The sequence below is a fragment of the Mytilus edulis genome, chromosome 1 (genome assembly GCF_963676685.1).
Source record: "Mytilus edulis chromosome 1, xbMytEdul2.2, whole genome shotgun sequence".
Lineage (NCBI taxonomy): Eukaryota > Metazoa > Mollusca > Bivalvia > Mytilida > Mytilidae > Mytilus > Mytilus edulis.
Genome location: NC_092344.1, coordinates 92,585,151 through 92,603,902, shown reverse-complemented (window position 1 = coordinate 92,603,902; position 18,752 = coordinate 92,585,151). Strand labels below are relative to the sequence as shown.

Genomic DNA, 18,752 nt, shown 5'->3' with positions numbered 1-18,752 from the left:
TTAAAGATTACTTTGAATAGCTACTGGACAGCTTCTTGTTAACAGGAATATTATAGGATTAAACACATTTTTTATAGAGGTTATTGATGTGTAAACCGGGGCGATTAACTCACAAACTGAATAAAAGTCCAAAGGACTTTTATGTCAAGTTTGTGAGTAAGAGACCCGGTTTACACATCAATAACCTCTAGAAAAAATGTGTTTAATCCTTATAATTCTTCAGCCAAACATACGCCATTATTAATTTACATTATTTGTTTGATGGCTACTATATTTACCATGCATCAAAAGCACATTTGCATGTCGTAACTAAGGAGCACGCTGCCATCTTGACTTTCTAAAAACCATCAATGTCCGATAAATGCAACAAAATCTAAAATGAAATAGCACCTACCTCACAAACTTCATTTAAATTAGATATTATCCGAATTTGAAGCGTACACGTAACGAAATAATATGTCCCTTGAAAATTTTCATTCGTTTGACGTCGTGTTTTGCCCTGACGTAAATTCGCCAAATCCTTCATGAAATTTCGCGGAACTTTATTTAAATATTATTTTTATACATTTTCGAAGCTTTAGTGCATCTATTTTATTTCTTTGTTTTGTTATATATGCATTAGAATACAGACAACTGTTATGCAATTGTTTTATAATCTCAATTTGCTGAAAATCCCAGTATCCTGCAAGAACGTGTATCGCGCATGAATAGATTACGAAAGTAGTTTCGGAAACATGGTTTATCGAAGTGTAAACCAAGAGAAAAATTCTAATTGACCAATCCAATTCAAGTATTTATAGATATGCAAATGATATAAGAATTATTGTTAATTCAAAATCAAGTTGTTTATATCTTGATTAAATTGACCATTATAGAAAATAACTTCAGTGTACTTAACTAAATGTAATGACTCACAAGTGATGTCCTTTTCACAACATAAACTCCAAAACAACAATTGCCATTAGAATACAAGAAGGATTCTGCATAGGATCAGTACAGTTGGACTTAATTGATAAATACAATATAAGACTTTTATAGGGAAAATTATCTATGCTTTTCACTTTTCCATGGTTAAATAGGTTCTTTGTATAATCAATGAAAACTGCAACTTATTAAAAACTTACTGAGAGTATAAGGAGCACTGAATACAAGTCCATCATAATCTAGAGCCCTCTTAAAATATGATGCCTTCCATGTATCTCGGTCTTTTTCTATTTTTTCTTTGTATTTTGATCTACAAAAATACATTAACTAATGACTCATGTACCAATTTAAGGCATCAAACATGATTGCATTGCATATTTATTTCATTTAATTTAATATCCCTGTTCATATTTCATATACAAAACAAAATATATTCTCAGCTCTCTACTTGGGATCACTTTTTTGTTTTAACAGCTACAATAATGAGAAAGCAGCAGTGATATTTTCTAAATGATATGGAATACATATAAACAGTTAATAATTTATTGTTTTCCAAGAATAAAATATCAATATGGATGAACAAACATATGTTTCAACTTTAAACAATCATTTCTTTTCCAAATATTACAGAAAAAGATAGGGATTATTTTACTATAACACGCATAGGTCCTTCCCAAGGCAACTTATAAAGAAGACAAAGAAAATATCTTTTTAAATGAAAATACATGCCCATGGAACATATTCAATTTTCTATGACTACCCCTGTATACCATCTGTATAGAACATCAATAACTAAATTTTATTTGCACATACTCACCCAGTGGGAACAATTCTGGTCAGACCTCCATATGTGGCCACAAATATAGCCTCTGTCCTGCAAAATAAAGAACACAGAAGTTCACATAGCATAATTCATGAAAATTAGGAGCAAGTCTATATGACTTTTTATGTAAGAAAAAAATACAAGAGTTCACAAAAGTTGATATAGGTTTACGGGTTTTCCAAATGTCAGGCAATTGTCATTTAAAAGTATAGAATCATGCTATGGCATTGGTTTAACTCAACAGATTTGATATAAAGGTTAAACCTACTGTTGCCTATTGCATGTGTCTCTGTCAACTACTTTTCCCCAAGTAAAATTACAAAAAAATGCATTCAATTCTCAATTGAAAGTTGACATATCCTTCCTATGCTTACCAAACTGCACAATGGTCTTAAAGAATTCATTCACAAGGTAAAAGAAATCATATTTTTAAAAATTTTACCCCAAAATCAAGTTTTTCCCCCCTAACCTAAATCTTCTGTTTGGGGTTTTTTTCCAAGCCAGATTTCTTCTGCAAAAGCATTTGATTCTGATCCACAGGAATGAGAATGGATAGATTAGGTCACAAATGTATGCTGGAGAATTTTTAGTTAAGAAACTTATGAATGGAATGCTAAATATATGGTTTATAAATATACAGTAATTTTTTACAATTGAAGATTTTATCTAAACAAATGATTTTATTGTGCTGTCAAAGTCTTAAATATGTATATAAAGTATGTTACCTATTAAGCATAAACTGATTGAAAAATTCATGCATATGTTCAGTTTTTTCTAGATCCATGTGTAATGTTAATAACTTCTCATTGTCCCCTGGAGAAAAAAAAATACACAGTTATACATGCACATAACTAATAAAATGAAATTATATATTTATCTATTAAAAGGTGAAGAGAAATATGAAATACAAGTTTGTAAGAAATGTATACAAAAAAAAATTGCAGAAAACAAGTTGAACTGTGATTGCTCATTAATTATAACCCAGCAAAAAGTATTTGTTAAATAGAATGTTGATTAGCAATGAAAGTAAAAACAGTATCACATGCTCATATGAAGATTGATTCGTACTTCCTGTTGAGAAAAATATGACAAGAATTTCATACAAGTGCTCACATGAAGCTTGCTACCAAGTTTTAGTAGGCCCAAATTTGTTTTTCCTTGGTAAAATGTGAGAAAAATATCATGTGATGGTCCAAGATGAAAAGAAAAGGTTAACCAGAATACCTGTCCCAAACAATTTTATAGCCAGTCTAATCAAAATATTAATTTCAAAGGTAAAACATAATCTTTGTAGTTATAACGGGTCCATAATAAGATGACCATCTACTTACAGAAACCATCATCTTTGCCTGACTTCTCCCATTTCTTGTAAGAACTATAAATATCTGAAAGATTGCTGGCTAACGACCCATTCTTCACATACTTCCTGCAAATCAATGAAAATAAAAGGATACAAATCCAGTGATGGTTAAGAAATATGCTTGGAGTATTTTCCTAGATATCACCTATCTTGGTAATTCTGAAGGGAATTTACTAATAATATTGTTAAAATATATAGCATAAAATTCATTTGACATTCCAAATCGCCCTGTTTAATCTTTGATAGGACTTTAAATTATATATGATCAAAAACAAAGTAAATTGGATAATAAGAACTGACTCAATATATAATAAAATGTTTGTCTAATTGTAAGATTTGTCATGCTTAAGACTTACCAAGGAGCTACCAACACTATACTCTTATTATCTTCTATAAAAGGAGTCCCACTCTTAACTGAAAATTAAAGATAGTCATTAAATCCAATATGAAGTTGATCTTTGGCTCTGTAAACAAAACCATGTCCTATTTGCTAGGAAATTCTATAAAGTTCTTCCAAAAGTAAGTCTTTCAACATTTAACCAGGTGCTCCGCAGGGCGCAGCTTTATACGACCGCAGAGGTCGAACCCTGAACAGTTGGGGCAAGTATGGACAAAACATTCAAGCGTGATACAGCTCTGAATTTGGATTGTGATCAAATTTTTGACATTACATGGGTTTTTTTACACAAAACAAATGTCAAGATTTTACAAATCAATTAAAGATTTCTTCTTCAAACTTTTTAAATCTAAAATTAAATAGTTGATCATGACACAGCATAGGTTTCTGACACAGAACGAATGTGGTCTAATGAACTTAAAATTTTTTTTTTGCCTTTGAGCAATTCACTATGCTGTTGAATATTAATCCTCTCAAAAAAATGTTTGAAGAAATTTTCTTTTTATTTATGAAATCTGAAATGAGAAAAATTTAAACCCCCCCCCCCCTTTTTTTCACATCCCCGTTTCCCTTTTTCCAAAACTGATATCAATTCAAATTTCTAATGGAGTTTGCAACAATAACTACTCTTTTAAATACATCATAAAATATTAAAATGTAAAATAAAGTGCTTGTTATCACTGAATGGTAAAGATTGGTTGGTAGTAAAAGTGAATATACATTGTTTATTGTATAAAACAATAAAAAAAACTTCATCAGCAACATTTTTATATTGGCAAATTTCAATGAAGTTATTTACATAAAGTTATTGGCAAATAAAAATAGAAAATGACATCATAGTCATGTCTGGCAAATGTCCAACATACATTATCTAAAAACATTTTAGATAAGATAAGGAAATTAAATAGTTGACACAGCATAGGTTTCTGACACAGAATGAATGTGTTCTAATGAACTTAAAATTTTTGTTTTCTCTTAGAGCAATTCACTATGCTGTTGAATATTAATCCTCTCAAAAAAATGTTTGAAGAAATTTTCTTTTTTATTTATGAAATTTCAAATGAGAAAAATTGAACCCAATTTTTTTAATCACATCCCCCTTTCCCTTATTCCAAAACTAATCTCAATTAAAATTTCTAATGGAGTTTGCAAGAATAACTACTCATTTAAATACATCATAAAATATTAAGATGTAAAAAAACTGCTTGTTATCACTGAAAGGTAAAGATTATTTTAATTTATCAGTTGGTAGTAAAAAAGGAATATACATTGTATATTGTATATAACAAAGATTTAAGTTGATTCTGGACAAAGAAAGATAACCCCTATTTAAAAAAAAATCTTGCTATTGCACAATATTTTGCAATAAGATATTTCTTGCTTACTATTCTGGACAAAGAAAGATAACTCTAATTAAAAAAAAATTTGCTATTTCACAATATGGTGCAATTAGATATTTCTTGCCATTGCGCAATACTGTGCAATTGAAAAGACTTGCTATTGCACAATACTTAATATAATAATTTTAGATCCTGATTTGGACCAACTTGAAAACTGGGCCCATAATAAAAAATCTAAGTACATTTTTGGATTCAGCATATCAAAGAACCCCAAGATTTTAATTTTTGTTAAAATCAGACTAAGTTTAATTTTGGACCCTTTGGACTTAAGTGTAGACCAATTTGAAAACAGGACCAAAAATGAAGAATCTACATACACAGTTAGATTTGGTATATCAAAGAACCCCATTTATTCAATTTTTGATGAAATCAAACAAAGTTTAATTTGGACCCTTTGGGCCCCTTATTCTGTTGGGACCAAAACTCCCAAAATCAATACCAACCTTCCTTTTATGGTCATAAACCTTGTGTTTAAATTTCATAGATTTCTATTAACTTATACTAACGTTATGGTGCGAAAACCAAGAAAAATGCTTATTTGGGTCCCTTTTTGGCGCCTAATTCCTAAACTGTTGGGACCTAAACTCCCAAAATCAATACCAACCTTCCTTTTGTAGTCATTAACATTGTTTTTAAATTTCATTGATTTCTATTTACTTAAACTAAAGTTATTGTGCGAAAACCAAGAATAATGCTTATTTGGGCCCTTTTTTGGCCCCTAATTCCTAAACTGTTGAAACCAAAACTCCCAAAATCAATCCCAACCGTTCTTTTGTGGTCATAAACCTTGTGTCAAAATTTCATAGATTTCTATTAACTTAAACTAAAGTTATAGTGCGAAAACCAAGAAAATGCTTATTTGGGCCCTTTTTGGCCCCTAATTCCTAAAATGTTGGGACCAAAACTCCCGAAATCAATACCAACCTTCCTTTTGTGGTCATAAACCTTGTGTTAAAATTTCATAGATTTCCATTCACTTTTACTAAAGTTAGAGTGCGAAAACTAAAAGTATTCAGACGACGACGACGACGCCGACGACGCCAACGTGATAGCAATATACGACGAAAAAATTTTCAAATTTTGCGGTCGTATTAAAATCATGAAATCCTTGATTTTTAAGAATTATATTCGCTTCATCAAATTATAATGACAGCCTTTAGAACATGTCATAAATGTTTGTTTTGAAGTACAAAAGTTCAGAATTATCCAACTTATTCTTTCGTATCATAACTAGCTTATGCTTTGTGTAAAGACATAGACAAATATAATGCCTACCCATTATAAAAGAAGCATAAACTAAAGTATGACCTGAAAGAATTATTTCTTAATTAAATCTGATGGAAGACAATAATATATGTTATAACTATAACCAAATAAACAAGGAGAACTGTGTGCTATTGCTTACTAATGATACCCCTACGTTAAGAAAGTATGACTTAGGTTATACAAGGACAAATGAATGGGGAATTTGTCTAAAGGACACAGATGATGCCCGCTTGCATGTTATATGAAGTTATAAAGAGACATAACTGAAGAACAATAAAAGCGACCCTACCCAAATTTGTACTTGATCTGAGTTTTTGTAATTAGTATTGTGTATAAGTTTCAAAAAATTTGGTTAATGGAAACTTAAGTTAGAGAACAGAAACGAAAAATTCAGCATTTTTTTGTTTTTAAATGGGCATAACTCTAGAACGGTTAAAGTGACACCCCCAAATGGAAATTTGATCTGTATTTTGTGATAATAAGCATTGTGTATAAGTTTCATAGCATTTGGTTGAGGCAAAGTAAAGTAAGAGAATGGAAACAAAAAAATCAGCAATTTATTAATTTTTAAAGGGCCATAACTCTAGAATGATTTAAGTGACCCTGAAAATTCAAACTGGATCTGTATTTTATGGTAATCAGCATTGTGTATATGTTTAATGGCATTTGGTTGAGGCAAACTAAAGTAAGAGAATGGAAACGAAAAAATTCAGCAATTTTTTTGTTTGTAAAGGGGCATTACTCTTGAAAGGTTAGGGACGCCACCAAAAATTCAAATCTTGATCCGTGTTTTGTGGTAATAAGCAGTGTATAAGTTTCATAACATGGGGCGTACATACGTTAGTACAGATGGACAAGGGTAAAAATTAGTGCCCCCTCCGCTGTTGCGGGGGCATAAAAACCAGCAGTGCAATATACTGCTTGGAATTTGTTACCATTGGTCTTTCTTTGTTGAAATGTCTTAAAAAGTAACAATAAAATATCCACCTATGCAAAAAACATGTACAATGTAAACAATTAGAAGCAGTCAAACAATTCTCCTTTAAAATGAAGCTTAATCTATTGAGAAATTTAAGTGATGATAAGTTGATTTGAATGACAAATTTTATTACCTATATCCTTTGGTGTAGATGTAAAAACCATTGTATATTTCTGGTAAGATGGTATACTTAATCCAAGACTGAAAGGAAACACAAATATTAATTTTAAAATCAATAGATCAAAGTTATAAAAAAGATGTAGATTATTATGACATAAGTTCACTAGAGAGGAGCGATACAATGAGGTTTATATACTGTGAAAGTACTTTTATTCGTGGGGTACCAATTTTCGTGGTTTTCGTGGATGACTTTATCCACGAATTTAAGTGTCCAACGAAATAAAACAACCATTGTCTAGTCCAAATAATTATGACGTCTTGAAAGGCTATTATAATTTTTTTCTTTGACGCCTTACATCGACGTCATAACGCCAAACTCATATATTCAGTTGGACTTTGAGAAGGAATTTACTGCTTTATTAAAACGTTTAGCTGATTTCTCCTAAAGATGCTTCATTTTAGGTGTATAAAATATATTTTTTAACCAAACTTGGTACATTTTCACCGACCTGAATTTCCGGATAATGTAAAACAATGGTTCCGGAAATTCGGGTTTTACCGAGTTTGGTGTGAAAATTATTTTATAATCTTCTTAAAGGAAATCAGACAAATGTTTTAAAAAATGGTAATTTTTGAAATCTCAAGAATAATGTCTTTTATAAAACATAAGGATTTTCAACAGTAAACTGTTAAAAATCCTTGCCGACGAGAAACATGCGTTCTCTTGAACGCAAAAATTAAAACTAAAGCTAGTGTATGTTACACAGGTGAACTATGACGTAGGTGAGTACATCTCATGGATGTAATTTTTAATCACCTAGTTAATTGCGATGAGAACATGTTGTGAAAGCAAACATATTCTATATAATATAAATGTAATTTCATGGTAAGTATATTTAACCCTATAAATTCATATAAAATGCAGTCGACATGTTCCCGCCTCGGATGGAATTGTTCCTTATATTAATATTTCTGTAGGGATTAATTGGAAATATTTTGCACAAACAAACACATAAAAGGTAAGAATTTTTGTTTATGCATTTTGTTTTAGCCTTCAATGAAAATTTGATGGCTAAATTGGGTCTCAAAGTTGAGAGCAAAATATGCTCTCAAAGTCCAACCGAAAATGGCGGCTTCAGCATTATGACGTCGATGTAAGGCGTCAAAGAAAAAAATTATAATAGCCTTTCAAGACGTCATAATTATTTGGACTAAACCATTGTCCAAATCAAAAAAGATCCCCATCGGTAGGTTTGACCACTGATATGATCTAGAGAATATATTGAATAACGCCAAATCTGAGAATACATTAATAGCAGTCACAGAACTACAACCGCATGCAGAATTATACCCATTTAATCTTTAATAACCTAAACTGTACAACTTTTAATCTTTTTATTCTCATAAAACATATTGTTGATCGACGAAAGTCAGATTTCCGGTATTGATATGCTAGTATGATAAAGTGTTCATTTCATATCCTCATAGTTCTCCTACATGTGGGAAATAATAATTTCAAGCTGGGCTTGATTTTGATAAGAATTATTTGAGAATTATTTAATTCAAGATACGTTTAAACCATTTATTTACGTTACTGTTTTCTTTAGGTGACATGTTTATGGCCTAATCAACACCTTTGATGGTCTTTTATTAATCTGTTGATCACTTTATCATAGGTTAATTAGTGTTATCACTACGATTTACACGGTCAATGTTTACTTTGCAATTTCCTTCAATCAAGACTATTTGTAACCTTCTTTTCTAAAGGCTTTAATTTTTCAATTATTTTTTTTATATTAGAAAACTAAAATCCACGAATTCAAAAACCCACGAACATGTTAATATTACTCAAACCACGAAAATTGATACCCACGAATTAAAGTACTTTCACAGTAAGCAGACATTTCTTCTAATCAATTTTGCACATACTTCAATAATCTAAACTGAAAAGCTGGTCTTTTATATAACATGCAAGGTTGACAGTTATAAAACACTCTTTTCCCTCAGAATTCATTTAAACAAGTAAATCATGAAGTATCTTGTGACCTTTGATAACACTTTGTACTTGTACTTTAATTAAATATATCATTTCATGTCCTTTCAACCCACTGAAGTATATTATTGTTTCATACTTTTCATGTCAGGGCCTTTTAAAGCTGACATCACAGTATGGATTTTTCTCATTCTTGAAGGTCATAAGGTTGCCTTTAATTGCTTACATCCACTTCAATTGAACTTTGGTGGATAGTTGTCTCATTAGCAATCATAACACATCTTCTTATCTTCATGTTGAAGGTTGTCTGTGTTGCATAACCTATACAAATTCCTACCTGAATGAAGTGCTTTTAATGTTTCTGTAAAAATAATGTCTTCTTTCTTGATCTGTATGGTTCTATAAATAAAGAAAAACATTTTGGTGAATTAAATATTTGTTTCTTTCAAATCAATTCAATGTCAAACAAGACAACATATCTAAAAGGAAAAATATAGGGAAAAAGGCAGAGCATTTCAGGCTTAACTCACAAGTGAATGAAGAGCTAGAAAAATATCATTATTTGTTGGACAATAAACAATAATAGGAGATTTATTTTGCCTTTTTCAGGAAATGATGCATTTAAATGAAGTCATCAAAATTTATAATGTGGTTATTTTTTTAGTTGTTGCCAAAACCTAGCAAAATACAATTTTCTCAATAACAAAAACATTGCAAAAATGTTTCTAAATTTACAGTATGTAGCTTTTGTATCGACTTACATTGTCAGCAGAAATTACATAGGTAACCATGGAAGCATCACCAGTTATCCCATCGGTCATGTTTTTTCTCAGCTGCAAATAAAGTAAGAGTTTAATAAATAATTTTTCTTTCACATTTGAACAGCATTTTTTCAATTTTAATTTACACATGTTTGCTTCCTCACAGCTGATTAGACAATTTTACCCTTGAATTTAATTTATTAACAAAAGTTTACATTATCTTCCTTTATTTCAAAATAAATCATATTTACAAGTTTATCGATCCAAAAACTGTTAGTTCTCTATCAAACTTACTGATTTTAGAAAAGTCAAACCTATTCAATTTTTTTTCTGATAAAAATTTTAACTATATGTCCTTAATGTGGATATCTTCAATTTGTGAAGGTAACAATTTCCAAAGGATCTAACTACTTAGAAATCTAGACCACCTCTGGGTTCCAACCATGAAAACTACTCTTCTAATAATCTAAATTTTCTACATGTTCTGCTGGTTCCAAATATTTTCTAATGGGTAATTTTCAGCTATGAAATGGGTTGGCATTAAATGATGAGGTCAAATGGTAATGATCACTGATGTTAATGGATGGCTAAGAACAAAGCTGCTTGACCTAGTCTGACATAAAATAAAAGATTATCCTCTTCTAATTATCTCTAGTGATTTTCACATACAAATATAATATTTCAATACATGTACTGAACTCTCCATCTTTTCTCATGTGTGATACAAATGGTGATGTATATTTTGTCTTTATTAAAGCATATCATTCTGTTTTTCTATCAAGGATTATCCAGGTAGAAGCAGACATTTTACTTTTCTAACATGACTTGTGTGAAAACCGTTTTGTTTTTAGCACTATGAATATTATGTTTCTGATTTGGAGTAGTGAAATTTACTATCTTACTTCTTATTAATTTTTTTATAAATTTTCTATAAGAAAAGGCATGATAACAGCCATTACTAGATCCTTGAAACTGCAAAATAAGTGTGATTTTTTTAATCTTCATCAATTATTCAAATGATAATCTTAATTTGACCAAAAATGTCACAGTTTAAAAAAAAGAAATATTAGCAACAGAATTATCTTATCTCTTTGTAGGCAAACTGCAAATCATATCTAGAAATGTTTACCGATTCTTCAGTGTTTTTCCTTTGATAAAATAAATTTGATGGCCTAAAGATAATATGAAATCAACATTCAAATATTAATTACTTATTTTTCACAGACTTAGAACTAGTCAATAACTTTAAAATGTTGTTTTCGTATACAAGAGATCAGAAAGAGGCTTCATTAAACCTTCTCCATTACTTCAAACCACTTTTGTAAAATCCACAGAAATTTCAATTAAAAAGAAATTTCAGATTGATGTCATATAAAAATGAACATGCTTCATGTATGCAGATATTGCCATGCAGAAAAAATTATTAGCCGCTGTAAAAGTAGGTTAAAATAACATAAGATATTAATGATCGGATAATTTGATATAAAGTAACCAAAACAGTCACCTTCCAATATATGCTGTTCTAAAATAAATGTACGGTGGTAGCCATTCAATAATTTTGTCAACAAAATAATTGCATTTTCATTCAATATATAAAAGTTTCTGGATCTTATTTTTCTATCATAATGCACAATTGTAAGGTCTATTTCAATCCCACATAATGGTTCTGTTTTAACACTCGATTTGATGATGTTGTTTACCAGTTCTTTTGCTAGAACTAACACAGATATAATATGTTTGAATGATTGCAGTCGAATGGTGGAAAATCTTATAGTAAATGCAAAATTTATTATTTAAAAAAAAGAATTATGGAAATACAAACCAACTCAATTTTTTATCAAACTTTATTTGTGGGTCAAACTGAAACAACATTTTGGCCAGGAGAAAGCTAAATGACATGTTCTTATACAGACCTCTTAGCTTTTAGAAAATATATCTATCATTAATTTGAAACATGATATTTTAGCTCTGGCCCACTTTTCCCTAAATACGAAAATAAAATAAAAAGTTGGTTTATATTTTTTTCAACAAAATATTTCATCTAACACATGTATTTAGCAAAGTCGACAAAGATGAGATTGTGAAATGTGGAAGAGATGATGAAAGAAGTTTGAATGTGCATTTCAAAGTTTGAAGTCAGTGTTTGTTAGTCTTCAAATTAGAGCTTCTAAATTTCAGAAAGGTAGATCAGATATTTTATTAAAATCTGACACTGAACTCTTTCATGCTGTCTAAGGTATTTTCCCCTTCTGCCAATCCCTGACAGATTTTTATCTTATTGCCTTTATAATTAACTAAATTAAGTGATAAAAACATTCTAACGGGCTTGCGAATTGTTTGAGGCTAATATGGAACCCCACTATGAACATGTCTTGCTATTTTTTTATTTTTCACAAGCTCTAATTTGAGTGACTTTAGAGACATAGATTCTAAAACTCAGCTGAACATTTACTGAATATTTGTGCTCTGATTTCATTCATTTTCTTTTATGAAGATGTTCTATTGTTAAAATGCAAACTATACCTGGTTCCCAACTGATTTAGTCTTTAATACAAGACAAACTTTATAAATAATACATGTTAGATGTTAAAGTACAAAATGACCATGATTAATAAATGATTAATAAATGATTAATAAATGCACACAATCCTTTATCGAACTGTTCCTATTTTCCTATATTGGCCAATTAAATAAGCTTCATAAAGCATTCTATATTTAACCAATGAAATTATCAAGGTACAATACTGACTTATAGTTTTTAGACAACTATTCTTAAACATTGCAGTCCATCTATCTTTTAAAAAAGCTTTTTCTACTATGAAATAGATTTATTTTTTTTCTTAAAGGAATCTCAAAGATTGCTGCAGGTGCCTATGAATATTACCTGTTCATACTTAATTTCAAATATCTTAGAGCAAATATTATTTTTCACTGATCCTAAGGAGGTGGTAAAATTAGATATTGTTATGCATGCATTAAATATGCACAAATATATCTGTTTGTCATAGGGTACTAATACAATTTTCTTTGAAAACAAAAAGCTGTCAAAGAAATCTCAAATGACTGCATCTATTTACTTTAAAAAAAAAAAATTTAATCAAAAAGTGATTTTTATACATATTTTTCAAGGTCCTGTAATGTGACTTAATATTTTTTCAATGAACATTACGATAACTTATTTTCATATATGACAAAACAATAACGATCTTTCATCAGTCAAAATAGGGTTCATTAATCTTAGTTACCACACAGACCTCGGATTATAGTCTCAGTTAATACAGACTTGTAAAGTTTCAGTCACTATTTATTAGTAAAGCCTATATAAATATATTAACAAACTTTATTCTAATATTAGACAGTTGTAATAACAATTGTTACCTCTTCCTTCTCCTTATTTTCTACTTCAATGTCTAAGAAATCCATATTTGGTGGGTCTTTAAAATCATCCTATAAAAATACCATAAATATAATGTCACCAATCATTTAAATCATTAAATTAAACAAATAACAAATAAATCTTTTTTCAAATCAATTTGACAAAAAGACTGGCTAAACATTCCCTTCATACATTTTTTTTCTTCCTATATCATGGAATGCTGATGCTGTTCAATTTCTCATTTAACAAATAAAAGATACATGAAACTTACATGAACCCTTAACTTAGGATGAAACATCACATAACCATTGGCATTGATAGCAAAGCTGTATCCATTAGGACCAAGCTGAAATACAAATGAAAAATCTGACAAAACTATTTTAATAAAGCAAACTGTTAGCATCATTTTAACAGTATAGTAACGTTACTTGTGTAGGAAAATTATGATAATAAAGTTGATGCTGTCAGACAGTCAAAATCTGCTTAGTGTAAGAAATACATTCTAAAAACCTAATTTCCAAAGACTTAATCATTTCTTTAATCCACTTAGAGTATAAGAACTTTATCCATGGAATAACATAATTTGTCTATTTTTCTATAATAATTTTTTTACAAGTTGAATTTCAGAGCCCTGTCAAGGATTTCTCTAAGACAGCTTATTCAGACTCTTAATGCTTAGAATCTAAAATCCAATAAAATTATTAAACTGAATTTTCAAAATTAACATTTTTAAAAAGTAACGGAATACTTGGTAGGGTAGGGTATTTCACACAGTGTTCCAGCTAGGTTTTCAAAAGGGCAGGGTGCCAATCCTGAAAAAGGGCATTTAACGTGCGATATGATAATATGAAAAGGGCATATTTTAATAAAAGATGTTAATCAAACATTTGTGTTTATTCGTTGAATCACAGGTTATGCAGTATAATTGAAAGGAGATCTGTTTCATACTGTTTCTATGGTCTACCACATTTTACCAGTTTCACCTTTCTACCCCTGCTGTGCTTGATGGCAATACAGCACAAAACAGCTGTGCTCAGTAAATTCACAATTTTAGGATATAAAGCAACAGTGAAAAAATAGTATCAAAAATAAAGAATACAGAAAAAGATGACCAAGGCACCCTACCAAAACTGCTACTAAGACCCTCTTTAACTTTTCCCATAACTCAAAATAAATACCTAAACATATATATTCTTAAGCAAGAAGTATGGAGACACATTTTAGAATATGTAAATGGGTTACTCAATGCTAGGAAAAAAATCAGATTGAGTTATCTTTCTTTATTCGGGTGTGCTCCTTCTTTGGAGGATTATAAACAGTACGTAAATATGATGTCAATATGATCACAATATGGCAGCCGACTTTGTTATTTTCGTATCAAAAATGAAGGCAGTCAATGACAAATACGTCTGAATTTTCTGTTTATTTTACAGAAAACAAGTAAAACAAATGTCTTCAACGAGTTTATAATGGTTTTACAACTTTCTGTCATTACGTTTCTTCCATGAAACTACGGTAAACATCGCAAATTGTGCCCAAGTTGTTGTATGCACATTTCTTCAAAGATAATTGCCGACTGACCGATTCTATTTGAACGAATTAATGTTGATGATCATTAATGACCCATCCGATAAACGGATTACCTATAACAACAGATTATGACACCAGTTGTAACCATTGATTAGCTTGGGGTGGTAAACAAAGTCATAATCTTTTCCCCAGGTAAAATTTAGTAATTAGCGTATCATATCAATACGCAAATTAATATGCAATCGATCTTCAAAAAAGGCAGGGCGCCCTGGAAACTGTAAAAAGGGCACAGGGCGCCACTCGGAAAAGGGCGGGCGCCGCGCCCTCTGAAAACGGCTTAGCTGGAACACTGTCACATAATGCCATATTTCATTTTACTGCTTTCAAGTTTTAAGATAACCTACTAGACCCTAAACTGAGCTTGAATTGCTCACAAGACTTATAACTGCTAATATAATATTGACAACAAAATATCCATTAAAAGCATTGTAAAATACTTTCTTACCTTCCATACAGGAGTATACTTCTCCATCTGAGCAGTAGTCACATCAGTTCCCATCACTCCTAGTATGGTTTGATTGGCCTGTAAATACAAATATTCATCACATTAAATACTTGAATGTACTTGATATGCATTGTAACACTGTTAAACCTTTATTTGTTTAGTAATTAGTAATACTTTATTAACTTAAAAGAACACCAGTTTGCAAGCCAATTTAACTTCATTTCACTATTTTAAAGTGACTGCTTTATCTTAACGTTTTTATCTCAAGCTTTCCGGCATAAAAACCAAAGCAATATATCAATAGGATAGCTATAGTAGTCTCCTGCATCAATTATGATTTTAAATGTTGTAAACATCATAATTTTTTTTTCCTATTTTGTTGTGTTAGGTCTTTTCAGTGACTTTGCAGTCTATAAATCTATACAGTGAAAATCCTCAGCCATCAGAAGAAATCATAACCTTTCCTGTTATTCCGATGTCAGAGAGCATATGATAATACATGTTGGTATTATCTAGAACATTTAGCATACCAGTACTTGTTTGCTTTTAATTGTCCTAAATATAAAATATCACGCTCGTCTATACATTACCATTGGTCTTGGAAAATTTCAGTGAGAAATGTATTCATACCTGCCGATCAGCATTATCAGTCTTGTTGTAGACAGGTAACGTGACAGTTGTCATCATTCCTAAACCCTACAAGTCAAAACATATAAACCGTAAGAATGGGGTGTCATATGTGTCTTCAGTCATCATGACTTTATATAGCACAATTTTATGGGGTTTTTTTAGCATTTCAACAACTATAATTCAACTTAATAGCAATAACTTAAATGTTGACATAAAATATTTTTCAATATTTGAAAGTTTCAATATTACAAATTTCTTTAAATAAAGTGCATCTAAATTACAAGAAAATATATTTGATTAGAAATGTTTATTGTTTGCGACCAACAGGTACATAATTATAAAAGTTACAGAATTGCAATTATGCATATCAATAATTATCGAATCCTTTCAAAAATTCAATAAGTTATCAAATTATTACCGATACTTAATTATTAATGATAACATCTTATCTACAGATCTATGTATGCTGAATAGAATAATGATAGTTAAGTTAAATCAGTATAATCTTTCTGCTTTTAATTATCAACTTGAACAAAATATAAATTACAAAACCAAGTGTACAGTTGTCATTACTCCAATTACTTCATATTATTATCTTTATATTCTTCTTTATAATAAATCAATATCGGTTCTGCAAAAATATAATTAACATAAGTACATTTTTAACAACACAACAGAAAACAAATGTCAGTTTAACACAAATGCTGTCATGCAGAACTTTAATGCAAAATTAAATTTAGGAATTAAACAAACAAAATTAACATTAGATGTTAAGTTTGGATAAGGTTAAGAAAATTAGAAAATATCAGTGAAAAAGGTGTAAAATAAGATAAGTAGAAACGGGTGGCTGTGGTATGCCAAAGGGTGCAAAATGGGCACATAGGTTGTGTCAATATAGTTTTAAAAATTCACATACAACATTTATCTCTTTATACTGACAAAAGTAAGAAAAATATTACACTGACCATAATACCAACCAAACATTACATATGTAACTACTTGAGTATTTTTATCATTAATTTATCTTTCTAAAAGAGTTTGTCCAATGCTGTGTTGAAAGCTTTATTTTGCTTTAAGTTGTTTCAACTCACATTTTAAAAGTAACTTTTGAAAATGCTTTCTCATTTAAAAATAAATCATTTGCTAATTTAACAACTAAAATATTGAAAATATATTCCAGAAGACAGCATATGCATATAATATTAATTAAAGAATCTTTCCATTCAAAGGAAGCAACCTTGAAACAAATGGCTAAGATTTAAATACTCTGTTTGGCTGGTCAGTTGTAAACAACAGAAGATACAATTATGTCTACTTAATTTCTCAACAAAGAACTTATTCCATTCAACTGGATATACCAGTAAGTCAGAATAGATGTTGGACCATGTAAAAGTCTGGATATTCTGTATAGCCAAGGGTCTACTCAGGACTGGAACATATTCCTTCAAACAAGACCAGTTAGTCAAAGGTTATATAAATTCAGGTCATTTGTTATACACAAAAAAAGTGACAAAGACTGGGTTGCTGTCTATACAAACATTTATTTCAGCATGCCTTCAATCTGTTAATCTCTGGAATGTAATGTCTTTTACTATCAAATGTGGCCAATTAAACATTTTACATAAAAGACAATTTTTGCAAATTTTAAAAAAATGGAAGAACATGCCATTATTTAGGGAGTTCATTTTTGGGGTCAAACAAAATTTGCAAAATCCCATGCTTCTTTACCAAAGGGTCTACTCTACTACTCCATTGTAATTCTTGAACATAATGATATGCTTTTTCTTCTATAATAAGGGGCAAATATTCCTGTCGAAAAGTAATAAGTTTTGTTCAATATGATATAGTTGTAAATAAAATTTTAAAATGATTGTACATGTAACCTCTTATTGTATTATAAATCATAAAGATAGGCTAAGTAACAACTTAAAGAATGAAGTAAACGTTTGTTAGTTGAAAGATTTATTTTATAGTAGTAGATGTACCTTTCCCAATTTGAACTGATAGTAGGTGAGAGATTTGAACTCATTTGAACCTCAAAAGCAGTGTTCAGAGGGTGACTGTATTTCTGACATAAATGTTAACCAGATATCTATCTAATTGTACATCAAGTTAATAAAGTCTTACAAAAAAGTAAATAAGTAGGTTATTTAAAAAATCATTAATCAAATTTTGAATATAAAGAAACTAATGCTGGAAATTTGAAAACTAAAATGGTCCCTTTAATTCTGTATTAGATTTTCTTAATATAATATATTATAAAGAATAAATGTATCACATGGAACAATTAGTTAGTTTGACATCTATTTTTTACACAATATTTCTACATTTTGTGAATTTTTGTCCTATAAATAGCTATTATCATTAATTCTAGGAAAATCCTGTGTTGGCTACAGCTAAACCAAAATGATGCACAAGGCAAAAGAATGTTTCTTTCATTATACCAAAACATACTATGGACAAGAAATTTTTGTCAAAAGTTCCTTCCCCTTCTTTTCAATATAAATGAAGTATACTTTTTGGTGCAATTTTTTTATTTGTGTTTTCAATGAAATGAAGTGAATATGATGAATAAAATTGATAGACTTGTGAATAATAAAGGTCCCAGAGCCAATTGATATGCAGAAAATATACCAGATGAGACATAAAGCTGAAATAAGAAACATTCTTGTTAGCCCAACAGTGGGT

General features: G+C 29.9%; 1 protein-coding gene across 10 annotated transcripts in view; it reads right to left on the bottom strand.

Moving 5' to 3' along the window:
• Window positions 1–18,752, bottom strand: part of LOC139495020 (voltage-dependent calcium channel subunit alpha-2/delta-2-like) — a 49,646-nt gene that overhangs the window by 11,602 nt on the left and 19,292 nt on the right. For 4 of the 10 annotated variants that reach the window (XM_071283167.1, XM_071283184.1, XM_071283197.1 and 1 more), the window contains 13 exons: window positions 16,065–16,130; window positions 15,435–15,512; window positions 13,671–13,745; window positions 13,402–13,470; window positions 12,547–12,567; window positions 10,024–10,095; window positions 9,600–9,661; window positions 7,283–7,350; window positions 3,464–3,521; window positions 3,079–3,173; window positions 2,473–2,560; window positions 1,742–1,798; window positions 1,125–1,234 (listed from right to left, as the gene is read on the bottom strand). In XM_071283167.1, the coding sequence (XP_071139268.1) occupies window positions 1,125–1,234; window positions 1,742–1,798; window positions 2,473–2,560; window positions 3,079–3,173; window positions 3,464–3,521; window positions 7,283–7,350; window positions 9,600–9,661; window positions 10,024–10,095; window positions 12,547–12,567; window positions 13,402–13,470; window positions 13,671–13,745; window positions 15,435–15,512; window positions 16,065–16,130 (919 nt within the window). Of the gene's footprint in view, window positions 1–1,124; window positions 1,235–1,741; window positions 1,799–2,472; window positions 2,561–3,078; window positions 3,174–3,463; window positions 3,522–7,282; window positions 7,351–9,599; window positions 9,662–10,023; window positions 10,096–12,546; window positions 12,568–13,401; window positions 13,471–13,670; window positions 13,746–15,434; window positions 15,513–16,064; window positions 16,131–17,792; window positions 17,874–18,752 lie in introns of all 10 variants that reach the window. The other 6 variants (XM_071283177.1, XM_071283205.1, XM_071283216.1 and 3 more) reach the window with 3 other exon arrangements.